The 27,949-nt window shown below is 36.4% G+C and overlaps 1 protein-coding gene across 1 annotated transcript; it reads right to left on the reverse strand.

Moving 5' to 3' along the window:
- Positions 1 to 1,198: 1,198 nt before the first annotated feature.
- ISX (intestine specific homeobox) lies at positions 1,199 to 26,351 on the reverse strand (the record flags this gene model as incomplete). The annotated part of the gene is made up of 4 exons (XM_083365376.1): positions 1,199 to 1,348; positions 4,605 to 4,715; positions 6,208 to 6,359; positions 26,177 to 26,351. The coding sequence occupies 4 exons, from the start codon at positions 26,349 to 26,351 to the stop codon at positions 1,199 to 1,201; spliced, it is 588 nt and encodes a 195-aa protein (XP_083221502.1).
- Between the last annotated feature and the right edge of the window lie 1,598 nt (positions 26,352 to 27,949).

Genomic DNA, 27,949 nt, shown 5'->3' on the forward strand with positions numbered 1-27,949 from the left:
TGTTTAACATCAACATGAAGCTATTAGGTGCAGGTGTATAACCAGAAACCATTTAACAATTGCTTGTAATGCAGACCATGGTTAATGGAGAATTTATGTAATTTAAGCTGGTGTGCCAGTTGTGACCCTATTTGGAGGAGGCAGAAGGTGAGTGGCTACACAAATCAAATGAATGAATAAATAATATGCATATGATGTACAAATCAGCTATGCTGTTAGAGATAAAACTGGATTCTTTCAACTCATTTAAAAGTCCATATGTTCTTCATTCCTTCCGTGTGCAGTCCTGAATGTCAAAGACCATTGATCTGATTTAAAATAAGGCAGCTTCCTAAATTCTATAAAAGTGCACAGGAATGTTTGACGTATAAATGCTGAGTTCTAGATAAATTCAAATAGTTTTTCCAGTACTTTATCTTCATTACAGTTTCTATTATAGCCACTACTTGTGGTTCCTGGGTTCTTTTCTTCATAATTAAAAAAAACAAACAAACTTAAAGTGTTCTCCTTCATAAATGTTTTAATCATTTAAAGAAATCCCTTAAGAGACCAAGCCAATATTTCATCCAATATATTTCTGTGTTTCTCATTCTGTCTCTCTCCCACACTTGCTATCTAATACATTAATCTATAATTCATTATTTCAGACTTGGAAAATAATAAAGCAAACACCTCGATCCCATTCTTCAAAGGTAAAAAAATAATTAAAAGCTATATTTGGTGTGGCTAACCCTAGTCTTAAATTTTGTATGCCTTGTCAAAAATATAGCTAATGTCAAAAGATGCAGAATGAATGGCTTAATAGTTTGGAGTGGCCAATCTGATCAATTAAAATGTAACATTTTCCCTGCAGTGAAGAACAGAATATGCTACTGGCCAATAAAAACTGATCACTCCTACTCTGCAACTGTTGGTCACTTAAAGTCCCAGCTCTTCCATAGAGGATGTAATACTATAGCTGTTTGTTATCTGAGAATGTATATTGTGTCAATCAAAGTATAATTAACAATGAATTGTTGAACTTTGATGAAAGATTGGCCTTGTCATTTACACCAGGGATGTAAAAGGGTTGGGGACCACTGATTCACACCAGGTCTGCTCATTGTTCAAAGCCAACATTAAACTTTTTACCTCTATATTTAAAGGAAAATTGTTGCCTGCAGTTCTTTTAATATTGTACTTATATTTCATCCATCCTCTAAAGAGCACCAGTTGGTACTTCTTTACAATCATTCCAGTGAAGATAAGCTGAGAAAGAGTAACCAGATTCTAATAAACCTGTAAGTTTCATAGCCATGGGAATTATTTGGAATCCCATAACACCATAATACTGGTTCAGTGAAGACATCTGTTTAGAAGAACCAGACATTACTTCAAAGATACTGTATTTACAATTTATCCTCTATTAGGTGAAACTGATAGTAGCACACCTCCTGGCTTGCTTCAGGAGCAGAAGGTGAAGGATATAAGGAGGAAGACAGTCAATAATTAGAGATGATTTTGAAAATGCCAAAGACTCCATGGACAAGACAGCAGGTCTGATAGCTAGGTGTGCATGGAATGCTCTTGGATCAGTGAGTAATAGGACCCTGAAAGAGGGGGGATACCAAGAAGGATGTTGCTGGGCATCATGGAAGGTTCCTGTTACAAGATAAAAAGAATGAATGAGAGAGGAATAGAAGGTGAAATTATATAAAATATTATCAACATGTACAACAATAATAAGTAGAATTTTTATTACAATTTTAATAAAAAACAATAGAAACTGATATAAAGTAAGAAAAAAATGAAGCAATTTTTTAATGGGAAGATTAGGTATCAAAGCTACTAATATAAAATCCTTAACTGCTGGCAGATTCCGCTTTCTAGTTTGCATTAACCATAGTTTGTGATGATGGACACCTATTCACAACTGTGGCAAATACTGGAAAAGGGAAAGATTAATGACTCCCCCCCTCTGGAAAAAAAATTAGGAAGGAGATGAGGGAAATTGAATGTGTCCTTAAAATTTAACTGCTGCTATATTGGCACAAGAAAATAAAGCTTAGGATGTTCAAGGTATCTGCTTTAAAGGATAGGCAAATGTTATAGGGCACTGGATAATTTAGAAATTTTAAATATACATGGTACTGTCAGCCTTTAAAAATTACTGCAATAATTCTTCCTCAAATGGCTACCATAATCAGGATGGCTTGTTACAAAATCACAACACAGTGAAATGTGAATTGTAATTTTTTGTCTGGGCAACTGGTTTTATTTTCAAACATAGCATTGGAGTACAACAATCCCCATGTTTATTGTCTATGCATACTTGTTAGATTATGTGCGACACAAGGGCATTCTTGGAAATAGGATTGGTGCCAGAAAATAGCAATTTACTTTGCAGGAGGTCAACCTCCTATTAATTTATTACCATTAAGCTTTGAAATTAAAGTAAAAGGTGAGTACATAGAATCTAGTAGGCACCAAAGGTGAAACTGCCAGCCCATAGCATCTGGGTGGGTTAAAGTCAGGCTTAAATTGAATCCTGGTTCTCATAAGAAATTGACTCTCTGGGATTCTATTATTTAAAAATGGCAGATAAGCTTTGGGGTGGGGTGGGGGTGCGGTTAAAAATAGCTGAAAAGAGTTTAATGCTTTAGAACATCGTAGTGCCAGTTACATAGGTATAATTTTTGAGAGGTTACAAAATAATACAACAAGCCTCAAATCTCACAAAATTCAGTCAGAATATTTGTAAACTTCTCAATTTGGACCTAATTTATCAAGAAATGTTTTTCAGGTCCTCCGAGATGTGAAAGTTCAAAAGATGTGGCTATCTATATTTCCATATAGTATTACTCCTATATTGGTGTAATAATAAATTTGAAGACATATTAACATTTGTGATTTCAGCATCTCCACTTGCAGCTGCATATTGGTTAATGTTCTTAATACAATTAAGGGTTTAATAAGGGAATAAATATCAAATTTAAAGGTGCCCATGGATTATTTTAATTGTAATCTACCAATTTATAAAGAACCACTTGGATTATAGTTTTTTTTTTCTTTAAAAGAGAGTATAGTACTACCCCTGGATATCAATGGCTGATTTGAAGAAACATATGCACCCTCATTTTTTGAACTGGCTACCATATCAAACAATGAAATGAGTTAAATGTTTGATTCAACATAGTCAAGCTTTACTTCATTGATTAAAACGGAATACTTCTTAAAATCTATAATTATTAGTTGATACGCGGCCTTGATTGACATGCTTTAGGTTGGAAGTGGTTGGTGCATTGACAGAGAAAGCTGAGCTCAAAACTTTGCTTTTTACTCTTTATTTAATTCTTGTAAATTTATTTGTTCTTATATTTATAATACTATACTGCTCAAAAAAATAAAGGGAACACTTAAACAACACAATGTACTATATTTAATAGTAGGATGTCTTATCTTGTGTTCCCTTTATTTTTTTGAGCAGTATTATTTATTTATTTATTTATTTATTTATTTATTTATTTATTTATTTATTTAATTGAATTTTTATACCGCCCTTCTCCCGAAGGACTTAGGGCGGTGAACAGGGCATATAAATAGAAGTACAAAAGTTAAAAAGGATTAAATTGTTGCCCAAATTAAAACAATCAAAATATAAAAAACATTAAAACCCTAACATTTCCCCCATCAGGCCAGGCCAGCTTGTTCGAATAAATGGGTCTTTAACCCGCGCCGGAAGGAGCGAAGATCCGGTGCCATCCGGAGCTCAACCGGCAGTTGATTCCATAAAGCCAGGACGCCCACAGAGAAGGCCCTCCCCCTGGGGGCCACCAGCCGGCATTCTCTGACCGGAGGCACCCTGAGGAGGCCCTCTCTGTGGGAACGCACAGGGCGGAGGGGAGTCAACGCCGACAGCAGGTGGTCCCCGAGGTATTCCGGACCCATGCCATGTAAGGACTTAAAAACCATCACTAAGACCTTGAACCTCACCCGGAAGACAACTGGTAACCAATGCAGCTCGCGGAGCAAAGGTGTAACATGGGAATACCGGGAAACTCCCAAGACAACTCTCGCGGCCGCATTCTGTACCAGTTGGAGCCTCCGAGTGGTCTTCAAGGGAAGCCCCATGTAAAGAGCATTGCAATAGTCAAGACGAGAGGTCACGAGCGCATGAGTGACCGTACACAGGGCATCCCGGTCCAGATAGGGCCGCAACTGACGCACCAGGTGAACCTGAGTGAAAGCCCCCCTAGTCACGGCTACTATGTGGTCTTCTAGGGTAAGCCATGAATCTAGGAGGATTCCCAAGTTGCGAGCCCTATCCACGTATATATATATGTTTGTATTTTTATTACAAGGTAAGCCACCCAGAGTCATTTTGGATAGCAAAATGGGAAGTATATACAGTAAAACCAATAAATAAAAAAATGAATTGCTTGCTTATTGTGATTTCTTTTTCTCTATTTACAAAACTGGTTAGTGCTTTCTGTCTAATTTTATGTTTTTGCATTTTTGCACTTTGTGTATCTTTATTTGGTATTATTGATTAGTACATTTAGAAAATGTTTTATTCCATGGAACTGCTTTTTCTATTACAAATAAATAGTGAAACCCACACTTACTTTTGACTTTGGGGTTGAAATAAAATCAGTTTTGGTCTGATGCTGCAGGCCTGCTAAATTGCCAAATCGTTCATGTTTTCTCCATTTTGCTCGTTGATTCTGGAACCAAATCTATGTAAAAGAAAGAATAAAAAAAATAAAATTTTATTAGTGACTGCTACTACTTTTGCTGCTTACATTCACAGAAAGCAATAATTTCAGATTTGCCCTAAGACACCAGAAATATAAAAATATCTGACAGTAGGTTTACAGTATATTTTCAATTATTTTATATAATTTTTATATTAAACATTTTGATACGTGCAATCAAAACTTGGTATTTTGAATACTGATTTCAAATTTTAATTGAAATTTGAAATTCTAATTTTATTCAGAATTCTGAGATTGAAATTCAAATATTCCGAAGGAATGAGATTTGCCTGCCTCTTCTGTCTCAGCAGAAAGGGGATGATGCAGACCCCATTGGTGAAGGAATTTTGGCTGGTAGAGTCCAGGAGAAGAGCCTTTTCTGCTGTGGCTTCTGTTCTTTAAAACATTGTACCTTCCCCAGGTAAGAAGCCCACTCAGTCACCTGATTTTCCATAAGGGCCTGAAGACCTGTCTCTACCAGTTGGGGGTGGCTATTGGGTTAAGATAAGACCTCACCTCCCTCTGTGTACCTTGTGCTTCCTTCCCCCCATTTTAAAATAGTAAATTATCATTATCATTATTATTTACTGTTTTAATCTTTACTGGTTTTTAATGTTTGTAAGCTATCCAGAGTTGCCTCTAGTGAGATGGGCAGCACACAAACCAAATAAATAAATATATTTAAAATCAGAGCAAATTTATTTTTCCTGACTTTTAATATGCCTGCTAAATTTATTTTATTCTTGAGGAATTTTGTGGGTGAAGCTTAGAATGAGTACATATGTACAGCTAAAAAAGTACACAAAGATTAAATATGATTAAACAAACAATGGTGTTTAACAATCTACAGATTTCCTACATCTTATGTAAGAATAGAAAAATACCTTGTTTTATCTGACATTTAACAAAGACCAAAAGACATATTTTTAAAATCCAATTTAAGAACTAATAAATCAATAATTGTGTAATATGGTTTTTTACTTTGCTTTGTTTTCAGTATCTGGAAAATTGGGATTGGTTTTATATATTAAAATTTTTCTGAGGAAATTCTATGTGGTTAAGTTTCCAAACTCATCTAAAAGTAGAATTTTTTATTTTATTTTATGAGGTTCATTGCTTTGCAACTAAATAAAACCTCATTTCAAGAAAATGAATTCAGTTACAAATACACGAAATTGGCTATTGTTTATTGGGAAATCAATTTTTGTTACAGAGAATTTACTTTTCAAGCTTCAATAACAACAAAAATAGATTTCTCTGATGTATGATAACTGGCTTATATTTAATTTGTTGATATTACTGCATACAACTATCTTAAGAATCTTTCATAAACCAAAAACTTTTCTAGATTATATATTGTGCTATAAAGTTTGTTGTAATCTGATTGGTACTTATCAGTTTTTCTCTTTTTGTTAACTTATCAATATCAGCATTCAGCTTCATTTATTCTACATTAGAAGAAAGCAGAAATTACCTGAATTCTGGTTTCTGGAAGATTAATTTTGGCTGCCAGTTGATTGCGGATGTTGATATCTGGATAGTGTGTAGCTTGGAAGATTGTCTCCAATTCCTTGAGCTGCTCTGCTGTGAATGTGGTCCTAATTCTACGCTTCACTTTCTTGTCATCTGTACAAAAGACAACAGATTTTAAAAGAAAAAAATACCTTAATATAGAAAGAAAATCTCAAGGAGAAGAACAGAAGAACTATGTATATTTCAAATATTTTTTTATACTACAGTAGTTTTATTAATTTTTAAATTTTACATCCAGATATTTATGAAGCAATACGCTGGTTGGGTAGTTAAAAGTAAACAATAGCAAATAACAAAATCATTTGTAAATTGCCCAAGTTACATCAACAAGAATTCCCTCTCTGATTCTCTTAAGTTATGATAACATAATCAAATTAATCAAATTAATACATTTCTAATTTTAACACAATCAATTAGAACAATTTTCAATATATTTTCACTTATACAGATCCATGTCCTGTTTTTGAATTTTACCTAATTGCAATAAAATATTCCAAAGTAGCCTATAATATATAGAAGAAAACTTAATTTTCGGGTAGCCCACATTTTTCCCATTTCATTGTATAGTAATTATCCTGTCTAAAATAGATACATTGTTCATTTCAGTGCATTCTTATTTTATACAAGTTTATTCTGTTTATCATCTTAATAGTTCACCAATTATTGAAAAAATATCTTTTGTTGTATCCTTCCAAATTCTATAATATAAATCAATTCTAATGCTAACTTTCCTTTCCCTTAGAAGTCTAAAAGTTAAATATAAAATCAGTATATATCTTTTAAAGATTCCCCTTAGCACATTAAGACAAATTTTAAGCTATATCATTACAACAAATATATTCTATTTATCATCTTAGTAGCTCATCAATTATTAAAATAATATCTTTTATTATATCATTGCAAATTCTATAATATAATTCAAAGTTATGTTCTGATAACTAATCTATTTCATTATATAGTAATTATCATATCTGAGATACATACATTGTTCATTTAAGTGTATTCTTATTGTATTTCAAAAACATATTCTATTTGTCATCTTTGCAATTCATCTATAATTAACAAAGTATGTTTTATTGTTTGTAGCTAATTTTCATTCCCTTAAAAATCTAGATCCTAAATGTAAAATTAGTTTATATCTTTTAACAGTTCCTCTTGGCCCATTAAAGGAAAATGTAAGTTTTATTATTACAAATCCCAACATTTACAACGGAAAAAAAAATCATTTTTTAAATCTAACTCTAGCTTTCTTCTTGTGCCAGGCAGGCTTCCATATAATTGCCTTTAACTTCTTAAATGTGTCTCCCTTTCTTCCTACATATATTGTTTGAATCTAGGGAGACCATCCAGTTATCATTTTTTCAAAGAGAGTGACCCCTTTATAGTCATTAAATTTTCATTCTAATAAATCCAATCTCCATGTTTGGTATAGTATAGTTGTCATTAATTCAATCTGGTCTTCTTCTTCTTTCAGATCCATCTGGCTTAGGTAAGAGGTCATGTCTGGTATTGTAGTAATTGTTTGGTTGGTTAAAGTCTTAATGTACTGTATTTAAAGGCCTTTGGTGTCCTCCATCTTAGTATTGCTTTCTTCAGCTTCTGTTGTTTGTTGAATTGTAGGTTGAAATCAAAGTTTGGGTATCAAGGCTCTCAGTAGATTGTACTTGTTGTTCTTTAAAGTCCCCTATTTTGTTGTTGATTTTCTCATCCTCTGTTAGTTTTGGGGTTGTCAGTTCATCAATTGAAGTCAGAGTCTCATTAGGTGAGTTTATGCTGTCAGATTTGTCTTTAAGTCTGGCTTTCATTTCTGCAGTCATTGCCAAAATTGTATCAAGTATGAGTTTATAGTCAAGTGGTGGAATATATTCTTCCATTTCTTTAGTATTTTACAGATAGGTCTTTAGTGGAGGCTATTTTAATAAAAATCAATAAATGTCCACCTCCAGTATTCCTAAAGGTTGTTTTCAGTGCCAGGTGTTCCCAATTTTTATCTTTAAAGATAATGTCAAGGACAAATCTATTACAGCCAGATCTCAGAGTAAAAAAAAAAGTTTACTTGCTATACTAGGTTTCGCCAAAAGATGTCCTCAATAGCATGTAAAATCATTTTCCAGACAAATATAATATAAGGCTTTTATCCAATTAATTCATTTTAATAATAATAATAATAATAATAATAATAATAATAATAATAATAATAATAATAATAATAATAATAATAATAATAATAATTTTATTTGTATACCGCCCTTCTCCCGAAGGACTCAGGGTGGTGAACAGGGCAAACATATAAAAGTACAAAAATACAAAAGTTAAGAAAGAATTAAACGAGATGCCCAAGTTATAACAATAGGTTAAAATACATTTAAAACAACAATAAAATCCAAACCCATCCCCCATCAGGCCAGGCCAGCTTGTTCGAACAAATAAGTCTTCAGATCACGTCAGAAGGAACGAAGGTCGGGCGCCATCTGGAGCTCAACCAGCAAATGATTCCATAAATCCGGGGCGCCCACAGAGAAGGACCTCCCCCTGGGGGCCACCAGACGACATTCTCTGACTGGTGGCACCCTGAGGAGGCCCTCTCTGTGGGAACGCACAGGGCAGAGGGAAGTTGATGCCAGCAGCAGGTGATCCCTAAGGTACTCTGGACCCATGCCATGTAGGGCCTTGAAAACCATTACCAGAACCTTGAATCTCACCTGGAAGACAACTGGGGGCCAATGCAGCTCACGGAGCAGAGGTGTATCATGGGAGTATCGGGAGACTCCCAACACAACTCTCGCGGCTGCATTCTGTACCAGTTGGAGCCTTCGAGTGGTCCTCAAGGGCAGCCCCATGTAGAGAGCATTGCAGTAGTCTGAACGAGAGGTCACAAGCGCATGAGTGACCATACGCAGGGCATCCCGGTCTAGATAGGGCCGCAAATAGGGTAGTAGGTCCCCACAGAAATAAGCAATAAAAACTTTTTAGTGGCCCAAAAATTCCAGAAGTACAAATAAGGTTGGTTAGTTATTTAGCTTAGTCATTTGATTTTTTTTTGAGGCTTTAAGGTTTTAATTCCCCAAGTAAGCAGTCGCCAATCTTTCAAGAAAGGGGGAAAAGATTTTCAGAAAAGTCCCACAGGAAAGTAATTAGGGAAGTAAGAAAGGTAAGGTTTCACCCAAATCCTCCAGATTTGTGCTTGATAGTGATTTTGGCTTTTGGCAGGGAACGGCTTAGTGAATGGCCATGTTAATGGCCAATCTCTTCTTCTTCGGGCCAGAGGAGCAGCTCTGGATCAAAAGGAGGGCTGTCACCCTTCTGCAATTGCAGAGAGAGCCTCCTCATGGTGGTCGCCCCTTCAGGGTGACTTTTGGCCCTTTTCAGGTTTCTCTGAGGAAGAAAGACCAGATGGCAGGGAGAGGCTTCTTCTCGTATGTCCGCCGGCGCTGCGCACGCAAACTGGAAGCCTATTTCAAATATTTTTGATAGATCTACCATGCCTCTCTCTCATTCTGTCTCAGGATGCCTGCACAAATCCTGAGAGTTTATTTTTGTAGGTGAGACTGAGAGATAAATCCTGGCCTAAACAATGCTGCTATCAGGCCCGACCCCATTGTATTATGATGAATGCAAAGTGGTTTCTATGCATGATTAATTTTTCATCAGAAACAAGTTATCATTCCTTTTTATTCTGGTTGTTCAGACAGCAACCAGAATATTGATTCCAGATCTGGGTGCAATAGTTTGGTAAGAACATTGGCAGACTAGAATCTGATTAGAGAAGAGTAAAGATAAGATAAGAAAAAAAATAGGAAAAGAGACTTGAGGCATTATGTAAGATTAGTCTAAAGAAGACTGGTGAGGCCTGATAGCTATCATCAAGTAGATGAAAGCTGACATGTAGAACATCTGCAGAACTATTTAAAGCTGTTATTTAGAGAAAGAAGGGTTTGAATTATGGGAAGTAGACCAATTTCCAGTTCTAATTTCAAGATGACTGCTCTGGGCAGTTTACAAATAAAAAGAAAGACAAGTAGAATGGTGGTAAAAGCTATCCAACAAAGGACTAACTTTTTTAGTGCATTCCCCACTAGAAGTATTGATGGCCATCTGTCAGAAATGTATTTCTGCACTAGGCAGAGAGTTGGGGAAGACAATCTCCAAGATTATTTCAAAACATATTCTATGCTTCTAGAAGGTCCATAAGATTGAGATCCAGCACAATTATAAATTACAATGCAGAAGTAGCTTTGTTTGCCCTAATGTGTTTGGAGAAGCCTATACTTCATACAAAGATTTTGTGGTAGTATGCAATGGGACAAACCATGCAGTTGGATTATCCTGTTGGGACTCCACTCTAGCTTTCACATATAGTCCTAGAATGGGGAGAAAAGTAGAAATAAGGCTAACCCGAGATTATTGCATTAATCTTAATGCACTTAATATCCATAATGACAATTTTACTTGGCTCTCTATATTTTTATTTTATACTTTTTCCGTTCATTGTTTATATGGTGTACATTATCCTAGTCAGTCATTGAAATGGGCACCTTTAGAAATCAAATACATAAATAAATGCAAAAAAATGACATAAAGCTCTGGAAGAAACTTCTGGAAGATCAGATCAGGAAAGCAGGCAGACCATGTAGCAGGTCTACAACTTGCTACAGAAGAATGTATTTGATTTATTTTGTAATGATGCCTAATATGAATTTTCCTTTTAATCATTTTTTCAGGTACAATTCCATAAATCTTTCATACAGTAGATCTATCTTCAGTTATCTGGTTACATACAGTTATGTGGTGTGTATGGCTTTGCAAAATAACAGGCTTCAAAACAAACAGGCTTGATAAGATTCATTGTGATAATCAGAATTGAAGATAATTGGTGGCAATGTTTTCAGCATAAGCTTCAATATATAATCAGTTGGGTGTAAAGAGGAATATCTTTCTTGATCTATGCTGTCATTACTATCTTAGCAAAGAATAAAGAGTCAGATTGATTGTTTGAATGAATAAATACAACCCATTAGTAGGAAGCTCCATCTCAAATCCTTGAACCTTTAGTATATCAAAGTACAAGTCATTAGATACTTCTCCCCTGACAACTTCCAAGACTTTCAGTCATGATTGTCAATCATGCTGAGTCTTGCTGGCATTATGACAGCATTTAACAGGCCCCCACCTTCTAGCCTTTGGGAGGGTCCTTAAGACCTACATTTTAATGAGGATTGAAGATTGTCTAGGTAGATTATATGGAAGGAGGGCAATAAAACCTGCTATAGGGGATTCCAAGGGCACAGAGTTTGTTTAATTATCTTTTATCTGTTATTTATTATTTCCTATTTTTACTTTTATTAATGGTTTATGTATCAGTTTTATTGTTTTTTAGAGTTATGCAGAATTTGGCAGAATTGAGCAGCTATATAAATGTTTTAAAGGAAGGAAGGAAGGAAGGAAGGAAGGAAGGAAGGAAGGAAGGAAGGAAGGAAGGAAGGAAGGAAGGAAAGGATGCCGTGGTTAAGAACTGAGCAAATGCTCCTTGTGTGTACATTAAAAGCAAAAATCCTGAAGCTGTAATATTATTGAAAGAAATTGTTTTAGAACACAGGTATCAAAATCAATCGTGTCATGTGACATATTGTGACACATCGCAATGTTTTTTGCCTTTGTGGAGCTGGGGTGGGTGTGGCCTGCACGTGACATATCCGGCCACCAGTTTGACACCCCTATTTTAGAAGAAGAGTTTAATCTACATTATCTAACTGATAGGCTTCTGTATTGTAGGAAGGAAAGACATTGTTAGTTATTCTTGCATAGAACCCACAGCAGGAATCCAAGAGAGAATTAATTGGTTTTTTTGAGATCTATCAGGATGCAAATTTGTTCACAGAGAACATCCAATTGCCAGTAGTTTTGTGGGGGATGGATATTGAGAAAGAGAGGGCTGCCTCCATCTGTCATGTTTACTATTAACCAAACACCACAAAGACTTCTTTTATTTACCAGCTGCACTCATTCTGAGTAATCGGTTTCAAGCAGGGATGCAGCTATTTCATTTTAGATCAAAACTTTGCGGAAATGTATGTCCTCAATACTATAATGGTATGTTATGTTATGTATCTTATGTTCCTGTGGCTGCTATGTGTGTTTGTATTTGTGTGTGTGTGTGTATGTGTGTGTGTGTGTGTGTGTGTGTGTGTGTGTGTGTGAGAGAGAGAGAGAGAGAGAGAGAGAGAGAGAGAGAGAATCACATTTCTACTAGTTGCTGGCCATCCTATCGTAATAACTTAAAAAAAAAACAAAGATGAAAGAAAGGTTTAATATCAGTTCTTGATCAATGGGCTTGAAATATCTTTATTAGCACATGCATTGTTAGCAGAGACCATTCCTAACCTATTACCTCTTATCACTATTCCTGTCATTTTTGACTGCATAGTGATAAGATTACAGTGACAAGGCTCAAACTTACTTGCACCCACCTTTCAGTAGCAAAATGAAAGGTTTACCTTCAGTTTTCAATGTACTGTGTTGTCATGTAATGTCTTGATGCCACCCTGAGGGAATTTAGCCTTGATCATAGGAATGGATGTCTGGCATTCTGACTTGAGAAGGAACTTTTTTTGTCTTGGGGAGGAAGAGCGGGTGGAAGAGAGGTGTACTACACTCAGCTACCCTGGATGGCTGATATGGTACTTTATATACGAGGTATCTGCCTCCTATGGCCCCTGCAGCCAATTAAAAAACAACAACAAACAAACAGGTTTTGTTGTTGTTCTTTTGAGTCACTGTTGATTCTTGATTATTGCTTGGACAAGTTCCTGCAGTTTTATTGGCATGATTTTTCAGACGTGGTTTGCCAATGCCTCCTTTCCAAGGCTGAGAGAGAGTGATTGGCCTAAGATTACCCAGCTGTCTTCATGTCTAATACGGGACTAGAATTCACTGACTTCTGGTTTCTAGTCTAATACCTTAATCGCTACACCAAACTGGTTCTGAAAAGTGTTAGCAAGGGTGACTCTGGTGTGGAAAGTAGAAGAAAAGCCTTTCTATCCTGCTCCACTCCTTGCTAATAAATTGGAGGAAAAGTCTGGATGCTGGCCAGGAAATTTATTAACTGCCTGGAATATACTAATAGACAGGCATGATAGAAATTTAGAAATAATTTGCTTGGCTCACCACAGCTAGATGATACCAACTTGATAATATAAGGGTGAGCTTGTTCCATCACCAAACACATCAAAGGATAGATTTGCCCAGTGCTTTTTTTGTAAAAGAAAAAGGTGCCGGAACTCACACACATCATATAACCCGCCTTGCCTACCCTACAAGGTTCCATCCAAAAAAGGTGCCGGAACTCCGTTCTGAGCGTTCTATGAGAAAAAAAAGCCCTGGATTTGCCCCTGAGAATAGTTAGTTCGCTTTGCTCTTTCATAGATCTAAAACAATCCTGTATTCTTATAATAACCTCTCCTCAAAAAATTGATTCTGCAAAACATTTTCTGTATACAAGGCCACAGCAGCAACAACAATACAAGGAACTTGAGTGTCTGTCCTGGTCAGCAGTTTTTTTTAAACTGGATCACTCAGATTATAATAACATCATAATTTGAGCTTAGCTGTAAACCAGCAGGGACTGAATGGACTCATTTTGATTTCAGCTTCAAATGAAATTGCTGCTACTGTAGTTATAGTGAGTTAATCAAGAACATCTGGTAAGAAAGTAAAATGGTGTATTTTTATTAAACTTAATCATAATAATATTTCTGTTTCCAGGGAGAGAGAAGGAGGAAGGGAGGAAGATGTGTACAATGCCCTGTACAGTGACTTAGTATCTGCCTCATGCAGCAGTGTTAGCGACTGTCCCTTGCACTGACTATTCACTGTTATGACTGTGATGAAAATGTAGTTTCTCAACCAGCCCTTGAATTTATGATCTCCCAAGTATGTAAAGCAAAGGAAAGCTGAAGTAAGATCATAAGCGCAGTTGTGGTTTTACTTGGTGTATGCTTCATTTAATGATTGAGTTACCAGTCCCAACTGGGTAGCTAAAGAAGCACTAGTTGCATGTGAAAGACTGGATTTACAGGGTCAAGTCTTCATTAATGTTCACGTCTACAAAGTGACAATTTCTTGAAGCTCTAAATCTTTACAAGAAACTTTGAGATCTCAAATTAAGAGTTCACATAGCAAACAACAACACTCAAAATCATAGCCTAATATGAATGTGGAAATTATAGATATGTAAAAAGTTAAGTGCAATGATAGATTTACAATGAAGTACATCAGGCATAATATGAACCCAGCACCTATTTAACTTTGCTACTCTTCCAACTTCTATGTAAGCCTGGAAAAAATATTCCAGTGTTTTAAGAAGTCAGTACTTTGTGACTCTTAAAGCAATGGGACCTGTTACAAGAATACAAGGAAGCATAACAAAACATGGTGCTTCCTTACTGAATAGCAGAGATGTGCAAATACTTACATGTAATCTGAAGCATTTCTTCCAAATAATTTTCAAAGTATGCACAGCTCAGTAATCTATCTCCTCACAATATATTTATTTTATACCTAGAGATAATCTGAAGAGTGAGTGGCACTTGGAGAGATGATGATGGTGGTGGTGGTGACGATATTGATCATTGATTCACGAGTGATGTGGAAAATATTGACCTTCTCATGAAAATGTACGATAGCCTGTTCATTAGAAAAAGAACAAAAGGAGAACATATGGCTTTTCTGACAAACTGAAGAGTCTATTTATTTGATTAAAAGATGTTATGAAGAGACTTGGAATTGAAAATATGGAACCATAGTTAATTTTTATCAGAGCATCTTCTCACCTGTTATTAAAAGAATTAGTTTAGTTGGGAGAATGGTTCTAATTGGATGCATACAAATGGCTCAGGCTAGAGCCTTCTGCCACTGAAGCATAGCATTTAGCTTCCTGCTGATATCTTTTGGGGCACTGCAGAAATGGAGCAGCAGGATGCTGAAATGTTTAAAGGCTCCATTTAATTTCTTTTAGACCAAAGCCTTTCAGACAAAAGCTGCCTTCACCTAGGCACCAATCACAGACATTTAATTACTGAAGCGGATGGCTGGAATGAAGAGTAGGGGAAAAACCTCTGGCATGACAGACTTAAAAAATGAATGGCTAAAAATATTTTACAACAAAAGTGAATGATAAAAATTGGTGTGTGTGTGTGTGTGTGTGTCTGTGAGAGAGAGAGAGAGAGAGAGAGAGAGAGAGAGAGAGAGATCCCTCTCATGAAAAATCTATTCAATGTTAACTGTGTTTTGAGAGGTTCCTTGCTGAGCTGCCAGTGTAATGAAAGCAAATGAAGCATGGAAGAAAATAATGCAGGAGTCCAAAAAGAGATTGAATGCATTGCAAGCAAAGATTTGATGGTAAATTTGATATGGAGAAGCTTTATTCAGTTCTGAAGAGATTACAGCAACGTGGCTGAAAATAACTTAGTTAACCTTTCTGCATTAGCTGGCTAAAGGGTTTGCTTCTTGTAGGTTCCACTTCCAGGTTTGACACCTGCTATTGTTGTAAGAAATGACCTATTGTTATTATCCCAGCCATAGAGTGTCCTAAGCATATTTCCTCAAGATCTAGATTTCTGGGCTTCAGAATTCTACTTCATATCATAAGCTTTCTAACAGACAGGAAGCAGCAAGTGAAGCTAGGCAAAATCACATGAGATACCTGTACTATTAGCACAGCCCCCCCACCTCCAGGGCTGTGTGATCGCTCCACTTCCCTTCTCTCTCTATACCAACAACTGCATTTCAAAGGATCCCTCTGTTAAAGTACTGAAGTATGCAGATGATACAACAATGATCGGTTCGAGATAATAAGGGGAAATTGAACAAGTGTGGCCGAAACAATCTTGAACTGAACACACTCAAAACTGTAGAAATGATGGTAGGTTTTAGGAGCCCTCTTATTCTACCACCGCTTACAATACCAGACAACACAATATCAACAGTAGAGATCTTCAAGTTTCTAGGTTCCATAATATCTCAAGACTTAAAATGGACACCTAATATCAAAAATGTCATCCAAAAAGGACAACAACTTTTGGAACTCAGGAAGCTCAGACTGTCCAAGGAGCTGCTGATACAGTTCTACAAAGGAATTACTGAATCTGTCATTTACACCTCTATAACTGCCTGGTTTGGCACTGCAACCAAACAAGACAGACACAGACTTCAGAGGATAGTTAGAACTGCAGAAAAAACAATTACTACCAGCCTGATTTCCATTGAGGACCTCTATACTGCACGAGCCAGAAAGAAGGCTGTGAAAATATCTACAGACCCCTTACATCCTGGACATAAACTGTTTCAACTTCTTTCCTCAAGATGACACTACAGGGCATTGCACACTGAAACAACTAGACACAAGAACAGTCCCCCCCCCCCCGCAATGCCATCACTCTGCTAAACAATGAATTCCCACAACATTGCCAAACTACCTAGTAGGGCTGTATTACTGTTATCCTTCTCATCCTTACTATTACCTATTCCTTATCTTTTTATGACTAGAACTTTGTTGAGTGTACTTTACGATTTATATTGTTTTATTTAGTATCCTAGTATGATTTATATTGATTGCTTATTTAATATCCTATGACCATCTCTGAGTGTTGTATCTTATGGTTTATGATGAATGTTTTTTATTATTATAATCATGATTTATCACTTGTTGCTTATATATACACTGAGAGCTTATGCACTGGAGACAAATTCCTTGTGTGTCCAATCACACTTGGCCAATAAAGAATTCTATATTTTATTTATTTATTTAATTAAATTTCTATACCGCCCTATTCCGGAAGGACTCAGGGCGGTTTACAGGGCAGCATAAAATACAATATAAAAATAATATAGAATTAAAATACATTAAATTAATTAAGCCCAATTAAAACAATATTTAAAAAGCTAAAACCCCTTCAGTCCAGGCCTGATAGATCGAAAAACCAGGTTTTCAGGTCCCGGTGAAATGAACACAGATTGGGGGCAGTCTGGAGTTCTGCAGGTAAATCATTCCAGAGGGCAGGCGCGCCCACAGAGAACGCTCTTCCCCTAAGAATAACCCGCCGGCATTCCTTAACCGGTGGTATCCTGAGAAGGCCCTCCCTGTGGGAGCGCACGGGACGAAGGGAGCTTGATGCCGGCAGCAGGTGTTCCCTCAGATAACCTGGACCCAAGCCATTAAGGGCTTTATAGGTCATCACCAGCACCTTGAATCTCACCCGAAGGGCAACTGGAAGCCAATGCAGCTCGCGGAGTAGAGGTGTAACATGGGAGTATCGGGAAGCCCCCATCACAACTCGCGCGGCTGCATTCTGCACCAGTTGAAGCCTCCGAGTGGTCCTCAAGGGCAGCCCCATGTAGAGAGCATTGCAGTATTAATATATGTTATTGTCTATACCAAACATTAATAAATTAAAGATAACATAAATATAAAGAAAATGAAACGAATGACAACTGGTAGAACAAACAGAAGAAAAATTTTGCGCTGGGAAAGACACATGCAAGCAGAATAACAGTGGGATTACTCATGTATCCTGTTGCCAATGGTTTCCATATAGCATTAAGAGATTGAGGGGAAAGAATTTTGGTTGGGCTGTGGGAAATGTGCTGCACTGGCAGTTGAATGCAGGTAGTTCTCAAGTTACAACAGTTCATCTAGCGACCACTCAAAGTTACAACAGCACTGAAAAAAGTGACTTATGACCATTTTTCACACTTACGACCTTTGTAGCAGCCCCATGATCATGTCATCAAAATTCCGATGCTTGGGCAACTGGTTCATACTTATGACCCTCCCTATGTCCTAAGGTCATATGATTACCCTTTGTGACCTTCTGACAAGCAAAGTCAATAGGGAAGCCAGATTCAATTAACAACCGTATTATTAATTTGCAAGAGAGAAAGGAAGCAATCACTTCCAAAGATTAGGCCACATATTACAGCCATGAGATCTGTACTTCAAAAGGAGTTTCAAAACCATCTGTAAAGTGAATGAAAATTCATAATTACTCATTGTTGGGGCCAGATTGCTCCAGGTCTTCAGGGTCAAATAATCAAAGTAATTAATCCTCCCATCTCAGAAACTAGAAAGACCATGATCACCTTTTCCATGAACGACACACAAGGCACTTGGTCTGGCAGAAAGCAGACATTAAAGCAGATTAAAGTTTATTAAATATTTGTATCAATTAAAACTAGAGATGTGCATGTCAGGTATAATATCAATTGCCGAGGGGACAGCGTGGCTCAGAGACTTAATGACACTGGAACTGGTCTGCACTCCTGTGGCTCCGTGAGATGGAGTAAGCTCCTGTCACTCATTCCCTAGCTCCTGCCCACCCAGCATTTAGAAAGCATGCAGTATTGCAAGTAGATAAATGGGTATACTTTAGTGGGAAAAACCTAGCTACATTTCTGTGTGCAGAGAGTGGAAGCTGATGCTGGACCTGGCTAGATGCAAGGCGTTGCAACATGAAGTGAGGTGAGGCGTGGCGAGACTGGTGGAGGAGCCCAGAAGAGCCAGCAACCTGAGTGCCATTACTTAGCTGGTGTAAAACTAGTTTGCCCCCCACACCCACAGTGCACCAAGGATAAGCAGGTAAGTGCTAAATGGAAAGAATTAGCATTCTAGGCTGTCAGGACTGCATTGTGTGTCTATCAAGTGTAGATTTCCCTGTCATTTTATGCCATATGCTAAACAAATAAATAAACAAACAATGTCAATTGCCAAAATTAGGCCATCGAAATGGATAGTCACCTTCAAATTCAAAGTTAGCCCTTTCCTATGAAGGCAGAAATTGACAACTTTTTTAATGTGATAGTAAACTTGGATTTGTTTGTGCATTGTGTGCAATAGCTACAGATACTGGGAATTTTGGGAACTATTACATAACACATTAAAATTAACAGGTTTAGAAAAACTGAAGTTTTGATATGATCCCACAGGGCTCTTATGATTTAGAAGAGTGTTTCTGAACTAGTGAAGATAGTTGAATTTCTTATCTGTTTTCTACAGTAGAGCATTTACAAGCTGTCTGATGTTATCTGTTCTTTTTTATACATACTGAACCCAGCACATTGATCAGGAGCTGTTGCTTTTTAACTACTTCCTCTCAGATACGCTTCTTGCTTTCTCAGTGCAGTTTTACCACTACCTTTACATTCCCAGCTTCTGCTCTTTAGAAGCTGTTAAAACAATATATGAAAGGCATGCACCCAATTCTTACTCAGAGAAGAATAATGATGATGTAATAAATAGAGATCTGAACTTAGGCTTTGATGACAAATCCCCCAAAATAAGAGTAGCCATCATAAGATTAAGAGAGGAATTATCCAGCTATATTCTTATGAAACAGCTCATATAATCGAAGGAACTCTACAGTCCTCAAAATAACTTCATTTGGCAGGTTTATAAAAAGTAACCCCCTTATCAAGGACATTATTCATCCACCAAGACTCATATTCAATCCATCAAAACTTGCTCAAGCTGTTTGTGACTTGGACTATAGCATTTAGTAAAGGCCCAGACGCATTGGATATGTGCTTTCAGCAAAGATGAGGAGGAAGATACCTGTTGACACTCAGACTGGATGGGGTGCAATGGGAGGGAAAAAGGGCTTTTATTTTACAAGGGACACACAAATGGTTTGACAACCTTTTCCCATTATTTCTTTTTTAAAACATTTTTTTCCTGATAAGATAAAAGTTTCATAGACTGAGCTTTTTCTGGAAATAATATGATGTGGTCGAGGGTTCCTCCCAGAAGCACTGTATGGCAGAGTAGGGGACCAGAAGAAGCTGAACACAACTCTTTCACTTCCAGAATTTCATTTCATTATAGAAAAAGTAAGAGAGAAGATCATCACCATTCTCTCTCTGATTTGAATTCTTCTGTGATAGCTCATACACATACGGTAATGCAAAGAAAAACTGTGATAAGGATTTTGTAAAATCATCAGCCAAGAAACAGCAAGAAAAAACACAGCAAAAAACTGAAAAGAACAAGAATACTCCTGCTTGGGGGGAAGAATCAGGGCAGAACTGCCCCTTCCTGGGGCTAAAACATTTGAAGGACAGTTGCATGAATTGGGTATATCTAGTTGGCTCCCTCTTCTTTGTGGCAGTCCCAAAGATATTGGAACACTGCTATCATATTGCCCCTAGTCCTTCTTTTCAATATCCTTGGGACTGCCACAAAGAAGAGAGAGCCAGCTATTCTTCAAGGCATCTGAAAGCAGATGCAATGTATGGAAACTAATCAAGGAGAGAAGCAGCCTACAACTAGAAATTTCCTGACAGTGAGAACAATTATTCAGTGGAATGACTTTCTTCCAGAAGTTGTGGGTGCTCCATCACTGGAGGTTTTTAAGAAGAGATTGGGGAGTCATTTGTGTGGAATGGTATAGGGTCTTCTGCTTAAGCAGGGGGCTGGACTAGAAGACCTCCAATGTCCCTTCCAACTCTGTTATTCTTCAATGGGGAGAAAATTCCAGTAGTCTTGAATCTCATGAAGAGAGAGAACACTCAACAAGAAGAAACAAGGGGAGAAAAGGTGCAAGATAAGAATTTTGTAAAAACATTAGCCAAGAAATAGCCACGGTTGAAATATGACTCTTTTTAGGTGATTACAAACTTGTGAACATCCAAATACAACTGAATACAAGGCAAGCATGTGACCTTTTCAGATTTGTGGTCTGGCAATGAAATAAGAAGGAAAGGAAATACATGTAATAATAATAATTAAACAGAATGACATTTCATTTGGTTGGCTAATGCAACTTTCCTTTTCTTTTTGACAACCATTACTGATTATTTCAGTTAGTTTTAATAATCCATGTAATCTGAAAGTGTCATTATTCATACAGTGAAGACAAATGTCAGACCAAAGTAACACATTTTTCATTCTACCTCTCTTCTGGGTCAGTTGTTCAGGATAAAATATATGTGTTTACTTAGTTCTCTTTTTAAAAACTAGAGCTAAGACAAAAAATGGGTCTTCCCTACTTTCACTGTTGTTTTTTTAAAATCCCATTTATATCCCGCCCTTCTCCGAAGACTCAGGGCGGCTTACAATTTAAAGCACAAATCAATGTGCTTAGCAATTTGCACACAGAAACAACTGGGCCATTGGGAAAATTAATTCTAATAATTTTTGGTGGTTGTGCAAAAATAAGGCAAAATGTTGTCAGCTGTAGCTTCCCTCGGTAACCTGAGAGCATTCTGAATTTAGTAAAAAGTCACAGCTTTAAATTAATATAAAGGGTCAGTATCAAAATGAACATTTTTCATTCTGGTTTTATTATCAATCAAAGAATGGGTGGAAACATTTTCTATTCTCTTTACCTCATTAATTTTCAAACCTGGCCACCTTAAACTTGTGTGGACTTCAAGTCCTAAATTTTCTCAGCCAACATCCAAAATCAAAGCACCTGAATATTAATGAGCCATAATTTGTAATTAAACTCCTCTTAATTTTTAAGAAAAAGGGACGCGGTGGCTCAGTGGGTTAGGACGCTGAGCTTGTCGATCAGAAGGTCAGCAGTTTGGCGGGTCAAATCCCGAGTGCCGCGTAACAGAGTGAGCACCTGTTACTCGTCCCAGCTTCTGCCAACCTAGCAGTTCGAAAGCACGTAAAAATGCAAGTAGAAAAATAGGGACCACTACGGTGGGAAGGTAACAGCGTTCCGTGAGCCTTTGGCGTCTAGTCATGCCGGCCACATGACCACGGAGACGTCCTCGGACAAGCGCTGGCTCTTCGGCTTTGAAACGGAGATGAGCACCAGCCCCTAGAGTCGGAAACGACTAGCACGCATGTGCAGGGGAACCTTTACCTTTTTTAATTTTTAAGAGGAAAATTGTTGAATACTGTACATAACTGAAGAATCAAGAGGTTTTTTTAAAAAATAAAATTAAACAATAATTAAATCCTGGGATTATCCATTATATTTGGGAGTGCAGCCCCAGCATTCAAAGGTCAAGCAACGTACAACATTTGGTCTGTTAAAAAAGAAAGGGAAGCGGTAGTTCTTGTTTAGCAATCACAATTGAAGAAAACTGGGCATTAAGTGAAATTGTGACTGAGCTTACGATCTTACTTAGGCTTCCCTTTGCTTTACAGACTTGTGAAGGTCATAAATGTAAAGGTTGGTCATAACATATCTTTTCTATCACTGCTGTAACTGTGAACAGTCACTAAACAAGACAGTCACTAAAGGAAGACTACCTGCACATGGAGTACATATGTGTTAAAAAATTCAAGATGATAACCATGATCATGCAGTCATGACTGTGATTTTGACCACAATATGAAGGTCTGAATCATCCAATTCACAAAGAGAACCATAGTCCTCATCTGAGGAAAGTTGGTGATTATGATACTTGCAAATGTCTCTGATTTTAAGTTTAGTCCCCACTCTCACCCCACTGCACTATAAAAAGGTTAAACAGAAGAGAAAAAAAAACTGCTCTGCTTCCATTGATTCTTAGTGAATCTAACAAGACTGCTCATTTTAAAAGTGCAGTCCCTAGGAGAAAATAGCCTTTCCTTGCTTTGGCTCCTGAATTTCTGCTTGTCTTGTACGCACAAAAAATCTATAAAAATGCCAATTCTAGTTTATGATGACACCAGTCTCCTCAATATTTTTAGTTGCTTTCTTCTATCAGAAACAAAAAAAAAAGGAAATTTGGTTGAAATCTTTAAAATAACCTCTCTAAGGGAAAGAAGGAAATGGAATAGGTAAAAAACTAGGTGTTAAGAGTGGGAGGATGGTGTTGAGAAAAAGGCTTTGGAGGCAGAATGACATTTTCTTTGGTAAATGTAGCATTTGACTTCCAATAATGGTGACATTTTAGCTTGCGGCAGACTGAGGAAAATGTTAATAATCGATTGAGAAATGGCTTCAAGGTTTGGTTCGAACTGCTTCAGCATCTACATATGCAGTAAGAGGCAGAAGGAAAAATATAAGTAATACAGCTGAATTCACTTTAGGCAAAATTATTTCAAAGAAAGATTAAAGACTGATTGCCAGATGCAAAATGTGGGACCATCGTTCTTCAGTTCTTCAGTAAAGAATAATGGTAGACTTTTTGAGATAGAGAAGTAAGGCATACACTCATAAAAATGTAAAGACTGTTATACATATTTCAACTTTAAAATGCACATTGAAAATTTTCTGTAGGCCTGCATAACATGAATGACAAGTATGTCTCGTAATGTGATAGCGAGCTTGCAAATGGCTGCAACCAAATGCGTATTTCACAGTCATATAGATGTGAAGCTTCTAGCAGAAGAACTCAAATTATTGCTGAAGAGAACTTTGTTCTGATAGTTCATAAATTATCATCTAAAACTTCAGTTCATATATTAGATATAAAACATGAGATTTAGAACTGGTAGAAACAAGTAATTCTTAGCACAATACTTAATTAACCTTTGGAATTCATTACCCATGAAAAATGGTGGAGCTCAGATAGTTTTAAAAAGGAAGTTCAATAAATTCATGAAGATCTATCTATCTATTAGCCTTGGATTCTCAATATCCTGTCCAAGCTAGGGAAAGTGTGCCTCTATATACCAGTTACAAAGGAATAATAGCTGGCAAGGGGCAGGTCTCTAGTTTTTTCTTGTTTTTTCAGAAGGCTACTTTGAGACACCAAATGCTGGACTAAGTTAGGACTGTTCAAATACCTATGACAATGGATATTATCAATAATTAAACAATACTAGCATTTTTAGTTTGTTTAGAAAAGATGATACGTGTATGAGGAATAGAAAATTAAATGAATTATTGCATAAAGTTGCCCATGAGTATTTCTTAATGACTATGGATGTCCCTTGGACATTCTTCAACTATGTAACCTCTCAGAAATCCCCAGCCAGTATGGTCATTGCTGAAAATTGTGGGCACTAAAATCTATATATCAGCAAGGATCCCACTACTCCAGCTTAGGGAAGACAAGAGGATGGTGTATTTCACATATTTCTTCCATTTTTAGACTTTAATTGCATTCAACAATTTCAAAGCATGTGAGGTGGGAGTTGTTGGGGGAAGAAGCTATTGCAGCCTAATTTAAATAACAGAAAAACACTTTAAAATTTAAAACATTGCATTTTCAAAATGTTTGAAGTGATTTTAAAATGGGCTTGAAATGCGCTTCTCCAAATGACATCTTTCTAAAATATTGGAATGAGGAATTATCATGACCACATAATGCATCTATTGGAAAGAGATTTTTTGTCTTTTTCCCATTCCCAATTGTATCTGTAACAATGCACATTTTGCATGAAGGTAATGTTGCCTTAACAGTGCAAGCTTTTATACAACAATTGGGTGTTTGGGGTCTCAGATTTACTTTCATAATAAAATTGGCATTTCATACCTTGTTTAACCAGCAGTGTAACTAATGTTGTTTCAGAACTAGCACAGCAGATTCAAATATAACTTCAGATTAGTGTAGACTTTTCATTTTAGTAGCTGTTACAATGTTTATACATCATCTCTTAAAGCATGTGCAACTATTTCTCTATGTATGACTATTAGCTATGGGTTCTTCAATATACTAACACTAGTGCAATTTCACATGACATGAAGTAGTTTAAGCTTTCAGATTTCAAACCAGCTCATAATGAGAAGATACACTGTTAGAATTCATCCCCTCCTGCTTTCTACTCCTTCATATTTAATCATGTGGAAACTAACCGTGCTTTGCTTAGGATAATATAGGGGAAGTACATGATGGCACTCTTAAAATTCTTAAAGAGATGTCAGCGGAAGAATGTCAACATCTATTCTCTATTTTCCCAGAAGTTAGGAAGAATGGACTTAAGCTTCAGGAAGAATATAACCATGGAACCAATTGCCTAGGAAGGTGGTGGACATCAAGAAAAAGCTAGACAGCCATGTATTGGAGAAGTATTTTAATATAACTGCATTTTTTTGTATTATCTGCTAAGTAGTTGGTTCATTTTGTAGGGTTCCCATATTACTTAAAGAAAAGCCTGGCCCTTTCAGACTATGTCCTTTGTCCTTATCAGATATATATAATTAGTTTTTCCCCCATTAATACTATTCAATAACATTTCTTCCACAAGCATATCAGATGTTCCTTAGGGATTTATAAGGCAACAAACTAATATATTTAAAGCTCTGGATGTGACATTAGAACATACCATTTTAAAGAAGATATTCTTATACCCAACTTGTTCAAATATAGTCTGGAAAAATATGATAACAAACTGTCCTTAAAAATAAAAAGCACATAAATGAAAAGCTTTTAATTTTGCCCTAATTTAAAGCATACACACACACATAACCTGGATAAAAACAACATACATAAATATACATAAATACATACATAAATAATGTTCTTATTAAGTGTGTGTGTATATACATACGCATATATATATGCATATGCATATGCATATACATACATACACACACACACACATACACAGACAAATATATATATAAATATTTGAACACCAGGATTAATGTAAAAGAAAACAACTGTTTAATAAACTTAGCTTTCGTTGGCTAACTGTCGATATCGTCAGAGTGGAATGTATAAATGTAAATGTAAATATAAATGTAAAAGAAAAAGAAAACTAGGAAAGCAAATCTGGCAATTTATGGTACCATTTTGTTATCTGGAAAATAAACTTCAATTCCATGCTATTGTGCCCAAAATGTTGTATGTCATATTCCTAATGTATCATAAAGCAAATTCAAAATATCCATAGAAGCTAGATGTTGTGAAATATTAGCAATCATGCTAAAATAAGAATTCAACACACTACAGGTATTTTTTAAATCTACTTAAATATCATTCAAAGGGATAAGAATGTTCTTATGTTTCATAAACTAGAACAAATTTCCTACCTTTACACCTGTCCAAAAGTGGCTTAGAACTCAACTTTTGAGCCACTTCAGGTTGGCTATTGCAGGTCACCGTACTGTGGAGGCAAGCCTCAGTAGATGGATTTTTTAAGATTGCTTCTATAGAAAAAGACAAAATAGGCTTCTCCTTCTTGTCACATTCCTTGGAGCAGCTCATCTTCATTCCACAATAGTAAAGAAAATATTCTTGGCATATGTCATATTCTTTTGGTTGTTCATTTTATGTAAGGAAAAGGCAAGTAGAAGTTGATTTTTTTCTCCTTCCTGAGTTCTATTCTTATATTCAGAAGACCAGAAAAGAATAAAAATGCCCATTTCCCTCTTGGAAATTTTCCACAAAATTTAGAAATCTTAATACATGACCAATAATTTTATTCTGAACTGAAATGTGTGTTCAGCCTCACATGTATTAAAACATACCCCCTTTTTACAGTTTAAAAGGTTTTAAGCATCTTCACATATTCATTTTCTAATCTCATCTCATCTTCTGTTTTTTAAAAACTATTCTTTCAGCAAATATTAGGGAGTGATGGATGGCAACCATAATAAAATCAAGGACACCTGAAGAGGGGGAAAAATAGCTTTTTCCTAAAAGAACAGATCTGGTTAGGAAGTATCCCAACAGATAATCATAATATTAGAGGTCCATTAGAAAGAACTTGAGAAGTCCACCTTTCCTTCCATTCCTTCTAATTGCTATTCTTACTTTAAATTTAGTTAAGGATATATTTTATAAACCTTTTTTAAAAAGTTGAAATTCTCCAGATTTTTTCCTTACCTTCAAATGTTACCTTTCTAACTCCCTTTCCTTTGCTGCTACTCACTGCTTTATCCTATGATTGTACTAATAGACAATTTCTTATTTGCCCAATTACACAACCGCTGGTGAGTTGATATTCCATCATATGATTCGTTGTAAAGCTTAGGATGAAATTACTGTGTAACCAGATGGCAATAAAACACACCCGATAAGATGAAAGACGGTTGGCTTTTTCCAAGGACTATGAAGTTATTGTGCAGGAAAAGAAATAAATATATCATTATCCAAGTGTAATAGAATGTTGTAAAATGCTTTGTATGTTTACTCCAAACTGTTTCCAATGTATTCAGTGGACCTTATTTATAGATAAATATGCACAAGATTGCAACCAGACAATGTAATCTCATACTTGTCAGTTCACTGGATCAAAAGAAGCTGCTGAGTCTGAACATTTAACTTCTTAGCCATTCCACGGATGAGTGGAACATTATCCACCAAATGTTGCCCATAGATGCTGGAAATTATAGCTCAGCAACAGTTGGCTGGCTGCACACTTTCTATCTCAGGACTATAAAAACTAGAAGCAAAAGACTTGCACAATTCTATGTGAAAATGCCAAACACTTAATTTGAGATTTTTGAAATAGAAACATGCTTTGCCATGGGTTGCTTCCTGAATCCTGCAATCTTATACTCCTTTAAGTCTAAGCTTGACTTTACCATGTAGTTCTTATCAAAACTCTTGCTGAGAGTCTATGGAGATTCTTGGTCATCCAGGTCATGTTTGTCCCAAAGGTACTTTTTCAGTTTATAAAAAAATCACCTTTGGGACTCTTGCTGAGAGGTAAATTGAGTTGTGTGGTCATCTTGGGGCTGGAAACTAAATAAGAATTGATCCCTTACCAAGCTATTGCAGGTGGTGAAAGAAAAGGAAAGGGGAGAGAAGAAAGATAGTTGCCTTACTTTTTTTTTTAATTTGAGGGGGGAAAGCCCTCA

This window comes from Vipera ursinii, assembly GCF_947247035.1.
Source record: "Vipera ursinii genome assembly, chromosome: 6".
Lineage (NCBI taxonomy): Eukaryota > Metazoa > Chordata > Lepidosauria > Squamata > Viperidae > Vipera > Vipera ursinii.